The 17,575-nt window shown below is 32.1% G+C and overlaps 1 protein-coding gene and 1 long non-coding RNA gene across 3 annotated transcripts; both read right to left on the bottom strand.

The window, feature by feature from the left end:
* Positions 1 to 2,844: 2,844 nt before the first annotated feature.
* LOC115967360 lies at positions 2,845 to 7,446 on the bottom strand. 2 transcript variants are annotated; one of them, XR_004086441.1, is made up of 4 exons: positions 6,904 to 7,446; positions 4,105 to 4,325; positions 3,297 to 3,427; positions 2,845 to 3,118 (listed from the first exon to the last, which is right to left on the bottom strand). It is a non-coding gene; the product is annotated as an uncharacterized LOC115967360 (long non-coding RNA). The 2 variants fall into 2 exon arrangements; XR_004086442.1 differs by having other exon boundaries at positions 4,133 to 4,325.
* Positions 7,447 to 16,412: 8,966 nt separating this feature from the next.
* Positions 16,413 to 17,275, bottom strand: LOC115967359 (pectinesterase inhibitor 3-like). The gene has a single exon (XM_031086441.1). It carries the CDS (start codon positions 17,172 to 17,174, stop codon positions 16,560 to 16,562), a length of 615 nt encoding a protein of 204 aa, XP_030942301.1. The 5' UTR covers positions 17,175 to 17,275; the 3' UTR covers positions 16,413 to 16,559.
* Between the last annotated feature and the right edge of the window lie 300 nt (positions 17,276 to 17,575).

The raw sequence follows: 17,575 nt of genomic DNA, 5'->3' as shown, positions 1-17,575 counted from the left end.
TAAGATATATGTCAAATTAAGCTTAGGGAGCCCAACTTGACACCAGCTCAAAGAATGACTAGTGGCTACTAGTTTGTTCCTTGGTCCAAAAAGAAAGAGTCGGCCTAAAGTCTAGAGGAGAGAGAAATTACACATCATAAATGCTTTGTGTTAGAGAATTTAAAATAATAGAGTGCAAGAGAGAAAACTTGATCATGCTCCAAATCACAACAAAGAAGAAAAGAAGAATAAGGAAAGCAAGACTAGTCAACCGTAGTTTTATTGTAAACGACAGTAGCTTACTTGTATAGGATAAAACTATAGGTAGTTTAGTGTAAATGAGTTAGTTATGCCACATGCCAGCTTGTTAGTGGCTGGTTTATACTTATCTTAGTGGGAAAGTTTAATTTAGTTTTGTAGATTAATTAGAGAATTAGTTAAAAGTTAGTTAAGGAAGATTTGTTGTATATAAGCGTGATTGTAATTCTGGTAAATTCATTCACCAAGATAAACAAATTTTCATCATCAAAATCATATACTTTGACAATGTATTTAATATACTACCAAATAACCATAAGGATTAAAAAAAAAAAACCATAAGTTTGCATAGACCAACCCTATAATCAATACATGTGAGGTATTGAGCCTTAAGTTAAGAGTTAGGAAATCTTGCAGTAAATTACCATGGTTTTGAAATCCGGACCGGATCTACCAATCGAACCTTGATAATTGGAAACCGTTTACCATTCCAGATTTTTAAACTACCAAAACTGGAAATTATAGTGCCCGTTTGGTAGAGGAGTTTGAGTTATGTTATTTATAATTTTTTGAAATACGTGTGGATGAAAAAATGTATGAAAAAGTGTATAATATTATTTAAAAACTAAAAATATGGTGTTTAGATAGTCTACCAAATAGGACCTTAATTTTTCAGTAATCTTTTGGAACCGCGGTTGAAAATCGGGCATCGATCTGATGGTCCTTAAAAAAATCACAAAATATTGCCAATTGAATCTCCCAACATTAGATCTCTCCAAGAAGAGAAAAAAAAAAAAAAAAAAAAAAAAAAAAAAAAAAAAAAAAAAAAAAAAAACAAACAAACAAACAAACAAACAAACAAAACAAACAAACAAACATACATACATACATACATACAAAACAAAACAAAAAACAAAGGCGAAAATTGTTGGAAAATCTGCTTATGGCCTCTGCATATGCATCTGATTCTTTTTTGTTTGTTGGAAAATTGTGAAAGAGTGACTTTTATTTCTTTGAAAATTGTGGAAAAGAGGTTGACAAAGAAGGGAGAGAGAGGTGGAGGCAGTAAGGAAAGACAAAAAAGAATAGAAGACAATAACGTCTGTAAGATTTGAAGTTTGGTATGAACTTTTAAGAACCCAACATAGTTACTGACCATTGGATTAAAAGCAACGGTCAAAATGGTTTACAACTAAGCCACTTGATACTTGGATTGGACTTTTTTTGAGTTTTTAATGGGATTTGATTAGACTTCTTTGTTTTGATTGTACTTGTACTTTGCCAGAATGGTTTACAATTAAGCCACCTTGATATTTGATTTGATTTTTTTTTTTTTTTGTAATTGTACTTACCAATATTAAAGAGTTAAAATATATTAATGTGATAATTTTAAAGATATTGTTATATGAGAAATGTTATAAGTGTTTTTTTATAAAGAGAAATGTTATAAGTTATAACTTCAATATTTTCGCAACAAGTTTTAAGTGAGAGTTTAGGTTTCCCTGAATATAAAACTAATCATTTTAGATTAAATTTTAATTGAGATTTTTAATTTGTATATATTTATTTCATATTAATTAATTACTAAATTAATTATGACATCATCACGATTCGACCTTAAAAATCTTGAACCTCTTTTTTTCAGTTTTTTGAACGGTTCGGGTCTGAAAACCATGTAAATTACTCAAGTTTTTATAGGTTATTTTTATTTTTGATATAATAATGATTATAAAGAACTATACTATAATATAATACTATAGTACTAAACTATAATGTAGTATTATACTGTACAACTAAGCCTCTTTGTATAAGTCTTTTTTTTTAGTTGATATTTGATAATTTATAATTGTAATTTATGTATTACTTTAACGCATAATATTAGACTTACGGAATTAAATGGGATATGTTTTGTATTGTCTCAAGTATTTATAGGTTATTTTGATTTTTAATATAATGATAATGATGAAAAACTATACTATACTACTAAGCATCTTTGTACAAACTTTTTTGTTTGGTTGACATTTGGTAGTATATAATTGTAATTTATATATTACTTCAACATATAATATTAAACCTACTGAATTAAATGAGTTATGCTTAGTATTGCCTCAAGTGTTTATAATTCATTTTGATTTTTAATATAATGATAATACTATACTACTAAGCATTTTTGTATAAACCATTTTGATTTATTGACATTAGGTGGTATATAATTGTAATTTATGTATTACTTTAACGCATAATATTAAACCTACGAGTTACTTAATTAGGAGTTACCAAACTAGGAGTTACCAAACAAAGTTGAGCCAATATTAAAGTATAAAATTTTGCTTTATTAATGATAAAAGATTTCTGTGCCAGCGATTGGTAATCTAAAAAGAAATTATGCCGACTTACTTAATTTGCTTTATAAGTATAAAAGATATTTGAGTCTGAAATGTGAAGATTTAGTCAGTTTTAAGGCAAGAACAAAAACCAATGTTACTGCAAATCTAATATAATACTAGTTAAGACAAGAACAACAACCAATGCTTACTCCTATATCAATGTATATATATTCTTGATTTTTTATATGCGTATTATCAACAAAATAAATGGTTTTTAATGGATAACATTAGTAATGGGTAACAATAGAAGACAGCTTATCATTATACAATTAAATTTAGAAAAATTTCTATTTACACTAGTAACAAAGCATTAGACAAACCTAGAACTTCTAATAGAGTCATATGGATTAGTAAATAGAATATTTACTAAATTTTTTCCTCTAAGGTGAACTTCCTGCCTATGAAGCCCACGGAAGATTTGCATCAAGCAATTTTGAACAAAATTCTGGAAACAAGTTATTCATATCTTTGTTGACATTTGAGTGCACTACAACCTGCAATACAAATAAAAAAGTCGATTTATATACGTTGCAATTGCAACAGAATAGAAACAAATTAAATGGTTTTTAATGGATAACATTAGTAAAAAGTAACAATAGAAGATAGCCTGTCATTATATGATTAAATTTAGAAAAATTCTTATTTACACTAGTAACAAAGCGTTAGACAAACCTACAACTTCTGGTAGAGTCATATGGATTAGCATTATACAATTGAAACTGTCTAGCATGAAACCAACACAACTACCCTTGTTCCCAATTTGATTTTCGAAATAGGTCTTCACCAGCTTAGCCACCATATACCTTATATTGGATATATTTAAACAAATTACTTTTGTGATTAACAAAATAGTAACAACATATATATCTAATTATAAGCAATAATACAAAAAAGATGTGATAGACAAAAACAATAAATAGATGTATATATAAGAACTAAGAAAAAAATCATCAAAGAACTAGTTTCCCCCACAAGTTTTATAGTAATCAAAGAACTTAATAACAATATAAAAAATAATATAACCATGGCCAAAGCCAAAAACTCATTTGTTCCTTCATCAACAAAGAACTCATCTATTCCTGATAATGAACATTTTAAAACAATTATAATATACAATAATCAAAAGACAAACTAATTGTATATCTATAACAACTAGAACAAACAAATAGTTTTTAAAGTTTCTAATGGTTACTAACCAAGGAAATCTTTGCACCAAAGTAGATTATTGTTGCAAGCACCAGTGATTAATTTAAATGATTTAAAACACTTGAGAAAAACTTTTTCAATCATCACAAAAATAAAAAATGAAAACAGCAAAATCTGCTTTAAGATTATTAGATATATTTCAACAATTTAAGCAAATAGTAACAACATACATATCTAATTATAAGCAATAACACAAAAAAGATGTGATAGGCAAATAGATACTGTATATATAAAAATGAATTTGCAAAATAATTAAAAACTCACAGAATGATACCTCATATGTAATAGATATGTCTTCTTACCTCAAAGAAATTCACGGCGAGTCACGTTCTTAATAGGATTGAATGGATATTTCACCCTGAGATGGGGGAAGAAGCGTAATTTCCTGAGAAGGTGGCCGAAGAATTTCTTTTTCTTGTGGTACACTATCACCAGCTCAGCAACGGTTTTGAATAAGGTTCTGCCATATGTGCCAAACCCGAGCAGCTTCGGTGGCTGGAATTTTGAGAACTTTAGCTTCATATACTATTACTAATTAAGACTCTTTACCTAATAGCTTAAAAATTTTAGGTTTGAATATTCTAATAAACTTTACTATGCCATTAGTCCATTTATCCTTCTGGAGTAAAAGTCATCAAAAATCTTGTATCCTTGTGACTTTTTTTTTCTTTCTTCAAATAGAAGAATGAAATTCTTCATAATAGAAATGTATCTATCCTATTTAGATAAATCGTGCCCCAGGAAAAAAAATTCTAAGTCTGCCACACCAAATACATTGGTCCAAAACTCCAAATATGACTTTTAAAATTATCATAGCTGTCTTGAATTGATCATAACACAGAATCCAAATGTTAACAGCCAAAAGCCCAAAAGTATACATATACAATAAGTTGAAGTGTGTGATCATGGTCTTCTCATTATTAATTCCAGAGCCTTATAATTTGGGTGGCAGCTTTATTCATCCTAGATAAAGATTCAAGATTCTGCCCCCATTATAAATAAATCATGCAGAAAAAGAAAAAAAAAAAAAAAAAAAAAAAAAAGAATCCCATATCATCATTTGAACATTAGGTGAAGCTCTAACTTTTCCAAGAAATTGAAGTTATTACATGTGTTTCAACATTAGGTAAAGAACTTGGATTCAAATCTTTCTCTTGAACTTCTTATAAATTTAGTTACGTTGATAAGGTACTCTTCTCTTTAGAATTAATTAGGTTTTCACTTATGTCTACAAATAATAAATTAAGAAATCCTTGTTAGGGAAGGAAGTGATAATAAATTGAGATAGTCTCTCGTGACCATATCTCTAGCTTCCTTGTGTAAACCTAAAAATTATCCCATAAAAGGAAAAAAAATTATTATCTAAAATGATCTCATCCAATGAGTTCTAGTTAGTTTAATTAGCAAAACATCTTCTTATTAAACCTTGCCTACACCAAAAACTAATTGCTATAAAAAAACAATCATAATGGAGTATACATTATAGGTTAAATTTTATGGTGTATATATAAAATAAATGACCTCATCCTAAAATATCATTATCATTTTTATTTATGAAAGTTTGCTTTTGTCAAGGTTTGAGGCTTCAAAATTTTCATTTTTTTTTTTACCACAAAAGAAAGTTTATATTGTGTATATTTCTCAATTTTTATGTCTGATTTGACTAATTTTGTCTTTTCACCGTGATAAAATGCTTGGGATACTTTTTTTTTAGAATAAATGCTTGGGATACTTGGTATAAAATTATTGCAAATTATTCTTAACATAATCTTTGACCATTATGATATACTCTCTCAATTATTACCTTGATAAGACTATATTTGAAATATTTCAGTTTCTGATATTCCTTTTACAAAATTTGTTGTCGCATCATTTCCAAAAAAAAAAAAAAAAAATTTGTTGTCGCAAAAAGGGGAAAAGTAAAAAAAAAGTAACATAAGTTTGATCAAATGAGCATAGCTAGTAGAAATATGTTTGCTTTACTCATGGGAAAAGATTGTGTGATTAGTCTGTATTGTATATAAGCAAAATCAAAGCTCCTAAATCATACTAATTATCCTATCAAAAAAAAAAAAAAACATATCACTTAAAAGTTTCATACTAGTTTAAGGAGCAATATTACCAGGTATTATCAACCTGAAGTCCTTGATAAGCATAGTTTTGTATGTTGTATCAGTTTGTACGTTGGGTTATAGGATGGTCTGCATCAGTTTGTATGTTGGGTTTGCATCGGTTTGTACGTTGGGTTATAGGATGGTTGCATCAGTTTGTATGTTGGGTTAGAGGATGGCTGTAAGATAGTAGCTGGATAGTGTAGTACAAGTGCCTAGTGCCTGAGTGCCTGAGTGTAGATATGAGGCCTGCATATCAGTGTTGAGTGTTGTAGGGTATACGGTTTGGTTAGTGTCAGTGGTTAGTGACTGTGCAAGGGCAGCTAGAGTTAGTTGCAGACTAGTGAGTTGGTGACAGCTGTGAGGTGTGGTTTAAGAGACCCAAGAGTTGTACACGTGTTTATCAAGCAAAGTGTAATTCTGAAATACAATTTCTTCTTTCTTCTCTCTCCGTTCTTTTCTTCTAAAGCTTTGTTCTTTTCTTTTCCTTTCTCTGTTCTTTTTTTCCAATTCTTGGAGGCCTCGCTGACCTCAAATCCAGCTATACAATCAAACCATAGATTTCAATCCTAACATTCCTTAGCAAAACCAGTAGCGGATTATATGCTTTGTTAAAGAAACTTTCAGAAAGCATTTGGTTGCAAAATTTTAAAATAAAGAACCGGTTAAGAATACTAGAATACGCAAATTTATAAATTACAACAGAACACCCAATCCTCTAAAACTAAAGAACAATTGACTACTTAAATACAAGCATAATATGCATCTAAGAAACCAAAGCCATATAGAACATGTGTTATTGGCATAAAATTATAAATCAATAAAATTATTTATGTTTTATATTATTAATGACGAAATAAAATTGTTGATTTAACTATTAGAGGGCACAATTATTTACTTTCTTCGATTTAAACAAATATTTATTTCTATTTTTTTTGTTAAAGAATAATTTGTAAACTTACTTGAAATCTTTCCTAACCATCCCATTCCAAACTCCTGCAAAAGATTACACTAACTAGAACAACCAAATAGAGGGAAAAAGAAAACAGAATATGGCTTTAAATATAAGACTTGAAGGAAGAGATAACAATGTCATGGAAAAATATCATTTTGGCAATGGTGTCGTTTTCTACGTCTTCTTCTCATGTATTGCCAGTACATCTTCACAAATCTAAGTTCACAGTACTGGCGGAGACGAGCAAGCAAGAGAATGGGCGAGACTGGAGGAGAGAGAATCTCGGCCATGGAGTGGAGCAAAGAGAACAGGGCTGGCTTGGGAGTGTTAAGGAATAAGTAGGAAGGTGGGAGAGTGGAAAAGAGTAAGTGAAGTTATATGACTGTATGAGAGAAGAGTCAAAATAATAAAGGCCTGAAGGTAAGGTAGTGGTACAATCAACACTGCATATGTGTTTTTATTTATTTATGTTGAAGACTATCAAAAAGGAAGACAAAGAACGCAGCAAAAGAAGAAAGAGGAGAAGAAGTGAAGTCTGAGATAAGCAGTGTAGTTGTTGTAGAATTGTACCTGTAGTTCAGTGAATTGTATTTAACTAGAATGTGTTCACACGTGAACTAGAATGTGCTCACACGTGAGATAATTAGCTGGCACATGTGCCCGTATAGTTTGCGATATTTTGGGCTTGCTCTGTTTTGTATTTAGCCTCCATAAAAGTTCTAGCTCTGGTTATATCAGTTCAGTTAATGAAAGTTCTAGCTCTTTTTAGCAATCTGTCATTTTGCAATTTACATGAACCAAATGCTGAAACGCATGGCCTCACACACCTAGCTTTCACATTTTTGACAAAGCATGGGATTCACTAATGTACTCAAATTTTTTTTTTTGATGAATAATGTACTCCGTGTTCTCACTCACTCTCTCAGCAACAATAATATTGCCGGGCTTTATCTTTAGGACATTTTTTATATGAAAATGAAAATTTTTTAATTTTCATAAACACTTTACTAAAGTGGATAATTATTAGTATCAGTATAAGTTGTTGCAAAAGTAAGTCATTTTAACACAACAAAAATTGTACTTTTGTGCACAATAGATTAGAAGAGGAGAAAGAAAAAATAAAATAAAGTATCATTCCAAATTTGAAACTATATAGTTCATTCATGCTAAAAGTTTTAAATTTTAAAACATCTAATGAATGAACTTTTTTAGTATTTAGTGTGTCAAATATTAAATATTTGACATTTGATGCACATGATACTAATTCTATAGGACTATTCAAGTTGAATATAATCAAGTTTTTGAGGATATATTTGAAAGGCATAAAGAAGTACTTTGGATTTGGAATGAGAGATAGGCATGCGAATAAATGAAGAGAAGAGTTAGGTCATGGGAGTGGAACAGAATAATTAATGAAAGTAAATGGGGGGTTGGTGGGACAAAATAGTAATAAAATTAAAATGTTGTGAATAGTTAGGTTCTTAGGTTATCGAAATAAAAATATACTTATATAATTTTTGTTTTGGTGTGGAATCTCTCAACTATGATATATAGTATGATTTTTCTTATATAAAATTAGGAAAAGAGGTTAATGGATGTTTTAAAGTATTTATTTAGGAAATATTTTAAAAAAAAAATTTATGGACAAATTTTTTATTAAAAAAATTGTTTTAATAAAAATTTTTTATTATTTTTTATATTTCTTATAAAATAATGTCAAAATTTTCTTAAAATAATTTATTGACCATTGTTCAATGAATACCATTTAACACATTTAACTATTTAAGACCGTTCATGAAATTATCAAGTAAAAATCAAAATCATATTATATAAAATCACATTCCAAGTAGACGTGTCAGTTTCATATTATGAAACAATGCCTTTTAAAAAAAAAGTGTTATGTCAATAATATTTTTACAAAATTTATATAACAAAATCACAAATGATAAATTATTATTAGTAAAAATAATAATAATAATTTTAAATTTTAATTAAAATCGATCATAACTTACCAGTTATAAAGACGCATATATTATTGTGATTTAAACAACAATTTAAAAATATTTAAATAATATTACATTTTTTTTAATATCAAAAAACACAAATGCCTTTAAATTTTTGGGAAATTATTTTAAAAAGCAGAGCGAAGTCGCAATGTGAAGATATTCGCTGTAAAGTACTTCTGTTTCACGTGACACATGCCTACGTAGTACTACTACTACCCATGCACTAGGTAATCTGTACCGACAAAGCCAAGATTTTGAACTTTTGAATGAAGACTTTAGTACTGACTACAGAGTGAAAATGACAACTCAATAATCCTATCAACAAAACTTCTTCTGACCAATCAGACCTCCTCATTTATGAAGGTGACTACTCAATCCTGTACTTGTAGAGTTGTAGGATTGCTTTTCAAATTTCATTATTAAATGTGAGCTGCCTTAGCAATTTTTACGTACTTTTAGAATCTCTGCTAGAATGAATAATGGCAATGCTGTGACATTAGCATCAGTAAATGTGAGATCAGATATAGCTGGGTACTTTTAGAATCTCTGCTAGAATGAATAATGGCAATGCTACATATTAAGACATTAGCATCAGTAAATGTGAGATCAGTTATAGCTGGCGTGTATGTTAAAGTTGATGGGGGCCATGTAAAATAATAAAAAAATAGGAGACAAATATTATTTAAATAAAAAAAAGGGTAAAATAAATAAAGGTGTTTTGTAAAAATGAGTATGTAAAATTGAAAAAGTAAGTTTTTTGTGTGCAAAATAGAAGAAAATTTTGCATCCACTGAAATGGATGCTCTAAAGTAAGTAGGCATATCGCTGAGATGTTGACAATTTCCAATAGGAGACCTCTAGCTACCATTAATTCTTCTGGAAATTGGCTAGAAAATCACAATTTGAAGATGGTCCAAGGGAAGCAAGAGTAGAAAGACAGTTTTATCCTAGCTAATTAGTTGTTGATATATAATAAAAATTGAATTAATTAATTAACTTGACTAATTAATTGGTTAATAAATCACAAGGGGTCAATACATTCTTGGCCAATCAAGTAATATCAGAGCAGACACACACTGATTAGGTTTAATCTTTACTGTGTGATCCATTGACCTCTATTTGTCATGGATAGAGAACAATCTTTAATTATATCTTATTTATTTGATGGCACTAACTATGCATACTAGAAAGTACGCATGAGAGTTTTCTTGCAATCATTAGATGAAAAAGTGTGGCAAGCTGTAGAGATAGGCTGAATCAAGCCTAAGGAAGCGCCGGTCGTTAGGATGATGCTAAGATCAAGGTGGCTAACTTCAACAGCAGGGCATTGAATGCTTTATTCAGTGCAATCATGAATAAGGAGTTTAAGAAGATATCCTCTACTGAAACTGCGAATGAAGTATGGACCATCCTCTAGACAACCTATGAAGGAACTAAGGCTTTCAAGGATTCGAAACTTCAAAGGCTTACTACAAGTTTTGAAGAGATCAAGATAAGGGAGGATGAGTCATTCGATGAGTTCTATGTCAAGCTCAAGGACATAGTGAACTCAGCCTGTAATCTTGGGGAAACCATTCCTAAACCCAAGATTGTTAGAAAGGTGTTTAGATCTATACTCGAAATATATCATGCCAAGATCACCGCAATTGAGGAATTAAAGGATATTGACAAAATTCCTTTGACAAAGTTGGTTGGTAATCTGCAGACCTATGAGCTGGGTTTGACAAGGATTGGGAAATCTAGTAAGGGTAAGAGCATGGCATTAAAGGCTAAGAGCAGTAACACTGATGATTCTTTAGATGATGAAGATTCTAAAATTAAATCCTACATCACTAGGCAGTTCAAAAAGTTCAGGAAGAATGCCAATGGTAAAGGATTTGACAAAGACCACAAGCAGTCCAGTGCGTCTCAATTCAAGAACTAAGACAAAGGAAAGAAGGATGCTAAGAATGGAGGTTAGTACACTGTTCCCTCATGACCAAAGTGCTCTGGGTGTCAAGGTTTCAGTCACATGAAACATGAGTGCCTTACATATCTCAAGACCATTGGGAAGAGTAAGGCATTTGCTATAACTTTGATTGATATCGAGCTTGAGGATGATTCCTGATAATGAGGATAATGAAATCCTAAATGTCTTCACTGCCACGGTAAATCCTGCTGAGGGGATTGTTGAAGATGGGGATGAAGAAGAAGACTTGGTGGATTCTAAGTTCGAGAAAATGGACGATCAAGATGATATCCATACAACCTATGAAAAGTTGTATAAGATTTATGAGAAGCATGAGAAATTATATAGGCTGGCCACCAAGAAGCTGAGTGATATGGAACTTGATCGAGAAGAGCTTTCCACGAAGTTTGATGAAACAAATCAGACCATTGGAGCACTACGATTTGAGAACAATTTCTTAGCTGAGAAGACCAAGAAGCTTAGGCAAAATTGTTCCAAGTTAGAGCTCAGTTGGAAAGGACTTTAAGTGCAAAGCTTGATGAGATGCTCAGCATTTAGAAATCTACTTCTGATTGAATTGGTTTAGGGTATGACTTCTCTTATCTCAGTATTGCTTCTACTAGTACTACTGTTTTTGTTTCACCTGCTAATAATGTTGAATCTGAGAACAATAATGTGAAAACTATGTTAGCTAGTGATAACATAGACAAGGGTAAATCTATCTTAGGAGCACTCCCTAAGCTTGATAAAAAAGAGATTAAAAACCCTAGGGCTAAGAAGAGAAACACTCAAAAGCCTAAACAGAAGAAGAAGCAGCATATATGTCATCACTGTGAAGCAGCTAGACATACTTGACCAAATTGCTATAAGTGGTTGACCACTCAACAGAGCAATAATATGATCTTATCGGGAAACCAGAATCAGTTTCCATCCTCCTTTGCTCCTTTTGGAGATCTATTCAAAGCCCTTATATTCCTTTTGAACTTGAACGGGTTCAATTCTCCTCCCTTACCGCCGGATCAAGGGTTTGTTAAACGGAAATGTTTTTTCAAGGTGTGGAAGGAAAAATGCTCCAAGTGATTTAGCCACTTTATCTCTCTCTCTCCCCTTTCTTGTTTTTGAGTTTGCATTACTTGTGTGTTTTATTTTCTTGTTTTGAGTTAGTCTAGTTTTATGCTTTATTTTGTTTAACATGTTTTTTTTTTTTTTTTTGCTTTATTTTGTCTCTTATAAAAATAAAAAAATAAAAAATTGAAAAATCAGAAAAATACAAAAACAGTGTGTGTTTGTGTACATTGGTACTTGTGTACATTGGTACTTGTGTACCTTGGATGACCATTGAAACAAAATTTTCTAAACTTTGTATCTTTTGTAACTTAGATAAGCATCTCTATGCACAATTAAGCAAGTGAACTCTGTGGCTCGTGTTTATGATGAGTAAGATTAAGTATCACTCTTTTTGACGGAAATGACTAGAAAAACCTAAGAGAAAGGCATAAATAATTATCTCACCACTGTTGCCTGCCAATTATGAAATGACATCTCTATGTTTTGGCATAGTAAAAGTGAAATGTCAAAAGCTTAACATAAGTGGGTATTTCTTTTCTCTCTTTTATATGCCTATGCATGATTTGCTTGAAAGAAAAATATGTAAAGAAAATAAAAACAAAAAGAATCAAAATGCTTAATATATGATTGCAAGCATGTATTCTAGGAGATGTGAGAGTTATAAGATGTACCTCAAATGTGATATTCCCCATCAAACAATTATGATTGTGTGTGAGTTAAAAAGATTTTCTCATATCTCAAATCGTTATAACATATAGACACTTATGCAATCTTGCGATGTTTTCACACACAACACGCAATATTCTTTGCTACTCTTTGATACATGTGCAGGTACAATGTGATTTGGCTATCACAAGAAATACATGTGTTAATGTATGCTCACTAAACTGTCTTGACTTGTTTTTGAAATATAAAATTGGTTAGACTTGTTTAGTGTGTGTGTGTGTGTGCGTGTTTTGGATCTAAATGCTTGACATTTTTTTTTATGAGAAATGTTTTCAAGAGCTTAAAATGTTGTTTTGGATCTTTGGTTGAGTAGCATTTTTAATTGCGTTCACATCTGTGTTTTTCTCTTCTTGAAAAACAGTTTTTAAGTAATCTCGATAGCTTCTCGATACCTATCGATAGTTAGGCTATCTATCGAGCCTCTTGAGCTTCTTTTCTCGATAGCTATTATCGTAATCTCGATCCATCGAGATTCTTAAGATTCAATCTCGATAGCTTCTTGATCCATTGAGGAAATTTCTACATGCTCGATAGCTTCTCGATCCATCAAGCCCTTTTTGCTATGGACACCTCTCGTTAGCTCCTCGATAGCTATTTCTCGCTATTTTAATTCTCAATAGCTCTCGACACCTCTCGATCCATCAAGAAACTGGGATTTCTATATATAGGGTCAGCGCGATCTCTACTTCATTTTTCTCGATCTCTCTTGATCCTTTCTGACTCCTCACCTTCCCAAACACTTCTTAATCACTCCAAACCTCTTCCCCAAGTGTTATTCTGTCTCAAGAGCATTTTCCTCCTCTAGTATGTCTCTTATTCATTCATTTATCATGCATTTCATCTTTTGTGACCTAACTTTTGGGGTTTGTTGAAAAATTTGGGGCTTTTCAAAATTAATGAGGTTTTTGCAAAATTTTTGGGATGTGTTTTTGTTTAAATGATTTTAAATAATCATGCATTGCATCACATTTGCATTTTAACTATATTTTCATGCATTAAAGATGTGTGCTATATATGTTGAATTCATGTGTGCTGATAGGATTGGATGGGCTGAGCCCATGATGTTTTTTTTTTCATGCATACATACTAAGTGCATTTTTTTTCAAAAGAAAATACAAGGAGAGAGAGAGAGAGAGAGAGAGAGAGAGAGAGATATCACTTACAAACAAGTATTTCTAATCTTCAATTCATTAAAGTTTCAAATGAAAGATGCAAAGAACAATATGCATTCCCCTTAAAACTACTGTTTCTGGACAATTAAGAGAGAGAGTAAAAATGGAAGCATCCTAGTCAAATGCAATTTGACAAGTTTGAGAGGTCCTTGGGAACCTCATTATGTCCTCACAAAAATGAGGCTTAAGCTTTGAGCCTAGATCCCTTTCAACAGTGATTTTCATTTTCTTTAAGATTTTTGCTTATTTAAAATTTCACCTTAAGCTAAAACCATTTTTTCTATTTTAAGTCACCACTTTTTGAAATGTAGCCTCTATCCTTTCTCTATTTCATTTAAAAATGTCTTTTTAAAAAAATTGATTGGGGTGGGCTAGGGTGAAGGTGTAGATAATGGGGATTTTTTTTTTCTTCAAAATAATACCCATTTTCAAATAATTTTTTTAGTTAGCACCCTTTCCAAACTATTTAGGAAACTGACATATTGAGTTTGGGAGACTCGATTTTACTGTAACAAATCGAGCCTCAAAGACTCGATTTCCATGAAGTGTGTAGCTGAGGTGGATTAAAAAAATCCACGTGGAAGACTCGAGTTCCTTCCGAGGAAGAAGATGACGAAAATTGAGTCTTAAAAAGTCGATTTCCACGTGGATTTTTAATCCGCCTCAGCTTTGCCAGCACATAGAAATCGAGTCTCTTAAATTCGATTTGCTACAGGAACTCGAGTCTAAGAGACTCGAGATGTTAGTTTCCTAAATAGTTTGGAAACGTTGCGAACTAACAAAATTGTTAGCAAAATGATGTTATTTTGCAAAAAAATTCCAGATAATGGCAACTCATCCCTAATAAAAGAGACCATGCCAAGTGTTGTTTAACATACAGCAGATTCTCTTTTTATTTAAGCTAGGCAATAATTTAACTATCCTTTAAATGAATAAGCATATGAAATGTCCGATAATCTAATTCACACTCTATTCATAGAAAATCCCAGGGCTTGTGACCAAAATAATAAAATTTTCCAGGTTTTTGAAATGTGAGGATTGTCGAATATTACATATGCTCAGGAAAATCATGAAGGTGCCATTGAGGTTTAGGCTTCATGCATCAAGTCGGACCAGGGATTCTAGTGATCTTGGGAATCTTCTAGTAGTAAGAGTCATATGACATATCCTATGCACTCAAAAGGATGAAATTGAAAGGACTTCCCAATCCCATGTCTTGTTTGGGTGGTGGTCATTATTATGGATCTGTTTGGATTGATCTTACTTTTGTTGAAACTGAAAACACTGTAGCAAAATGATTTTTAAATGTGTGAATAGTATCGTGGGACTCATTTTTAATGAAAAAGTTGCTGAAAAATTAAATTTGTGGGTCCATGAACAGTGCACGAATGCACTATTCACAGTTGACTTGGTCAAATAGTACGGCTGAAAGAGAAAAAAAAAAAAAAAAAGCAGTTGGAAAACGCAACAATGTATTCAGCTACTTTCAGCGCAATCCAAACGCCCTCTATATATATATATATATATCTAATATCTTACATGCTCATTGCTCAATTTCTTTGCTTTTTTTTTTTTTTTTTTTTTTTTTTGGGCTTTAGCATTTGTGTTCAGACTGGTATAGGACCTCGAGGCCCATTCTTTGGGAGTGCCAAGTCCGATTTTCCTTTACCTCTTGACAAAAGTCTAGACCAATTTTTAAGTAGGGTACAAAAATTTTGAGTTTTATTAGAACAGAGTAGTATAACTCAAAACTCATCAAACTAAACACTCTCTAAATGTCCAACTCATGACACGTTTTTAAGGTGTTGAAAAACAAAGACCCTCACAGTGTGAAAATTTCAGCTAAACAATCCGGTGACTCTCTTGGAGATGCTCTTTGACGTTACTTTGGTGACAACAACCAAACTGTGGACTCTAGAGTAGGATACGCATTTAACATATATCCTTTTCTATGGCCCAGCAAAAATGGACCTTCCCAGACTGAAGCACAGGTTGTCATGAACCGACCATTGGCCTATATTAACTTACCCATTAAAGAAGTTAAAAAAGGGCAACAACAATTTGCATTACAATTTACACCACCTATCATTCAACTTTTTAGACATTTCGTTGAGGTAGTGAATTGTTCAACGGTAACAAACTTTTTTGCTACAATTTTGTCACATTTTATACGTAGTTAACATATGAGTGGTTGTAAACCCATAATTTATTTTCTAAATTATACACATTTTCTTTCACTGCTTTTTAAGCTCTTCTGTTTAGTAAAACAAAGGTAATTAATCTCTCATATTGTGGAAGAAAAATTGTGAAATACTATGGGGGTGTTTAGTTTGTGTTTTCAAACAACAATTTTCAGTTTTTAAAATAATATTACACGTATTTTCACGCACTTTTTTATCTACACGTATTTTCATAAATGTTTTCAAACAACAATTTTCAGTTTTTAAACACATGTACCAAACAGGCCTTATAGCATTGCAATTGAGAAGCAGTAAAATCATAGCAATATACATACATACAGCTTTAACCTTAGGAGAACAAAGCCTGATACATATATATATATATATATATATTTATATTTATAAATATAAAGATATTGATATTCAAAAGTTGCATAATATATAAATATATCATATGATACACACTACACAGTAACACAGAGTGATCAGGACCGTCCATCATCATCATTTTCACCAAGATAAATTAAAAAAAAATAAAAAAATTTTACTCTCAATAATCTAGGCTAGGCTTTACCACGACTCTCATCAAGGCGATTGATCATGTAGAGAGCATTACTAGTAACCTTACCCACATTCCTAATCTTCCTCTTCACATCAGACTTGAGCTTCTTCCCATCAACCCCTTGAAACCCATCAAGACACGTGTCCTGATACGTCAAAGCCGCACTCGCCCAAGTCTCAGCATTACTCATCTGCCACCTGAAAGTCTCAACACGCAGGTGCTTCAGCTCGCTCAGCGTCTGCCTCAGCTCCTCCACCGACTCCGATATCTGCTCCACACAGTCACTCAGCGCACCTCTCTGTCTCTTGCTGATTTTCAAGTCTTTGGCTTCGCTCACTTGGGCCAAGTAGTTGGAGACTCGCTTGGCTCGTGACAGGCTCACTTTCACCGCAGCTTGGGCTAAGTCTTTGGGAGTCTTGGCTGGTCCAGTGTAGGACGAGAGTGTGCGGATACAGACGTTGGGGTAGCTAGCGTGTTCACAAGATGAACGGACCAGATCTTGGGGTTGGGGTGCAACATTGGTGGGTGTTCGTGCAGATGCGAAGTAGGAGAAGAAAACAATGAGTTGGAATGCTAGTGTTAGTGTTATTAGAAGACAGAATGGGTGGCGAGCCATTGTGATTTGTGAGACTAAGACAGGCACACACTTTGAGTTTTTGAGTGGTTTCAACTTTCGAGAGCTGAGTGTTGTGTAGACTGTAGAGTGATACTTTGTTGTGTTGGTTTAATAGGGGTTTTGTAATTGTGCATTTGGTAGGGAACTAGAAACTTGTGACTATGGTCTTAAAGTTGGGAGGAAATTACTAAATTGCCATTTTAATTATTAGGTTTGGGTGGGATGGAGTGTGAATGCATGATTGGATTTTGGAAATTTGGATCTATATATAGAGTTATGTTTTTGCCACATAAAGTGGCACAGTTTGTGCCACAACTTACTTATGTGGTGAGTTGTGAGTGGTAAATGGGTGATAAATACCTTTCTATCGCTTACAACTCGCCATATGAACGAGTTATTGT

This window comes from Quercus lobata, chromosome 11, assembly GCF_001633185.2.
Source record: "Quercus lobata isolate SW786 chromosome 11, ValleyOak3.0 Primary Assembly, whole genome shotgun sequence".
Lineage (NCBI taxonomy): Eukaryota > Viridiplantae > Streptophyta > Magnoliopsida > Fagales > Fagaceae > Quercus > Quercus lobata.
Note: the sequence above shows the minus strand (reverse complement) of the source record. Positions and strands in the feature narration are given on the sequence as shown.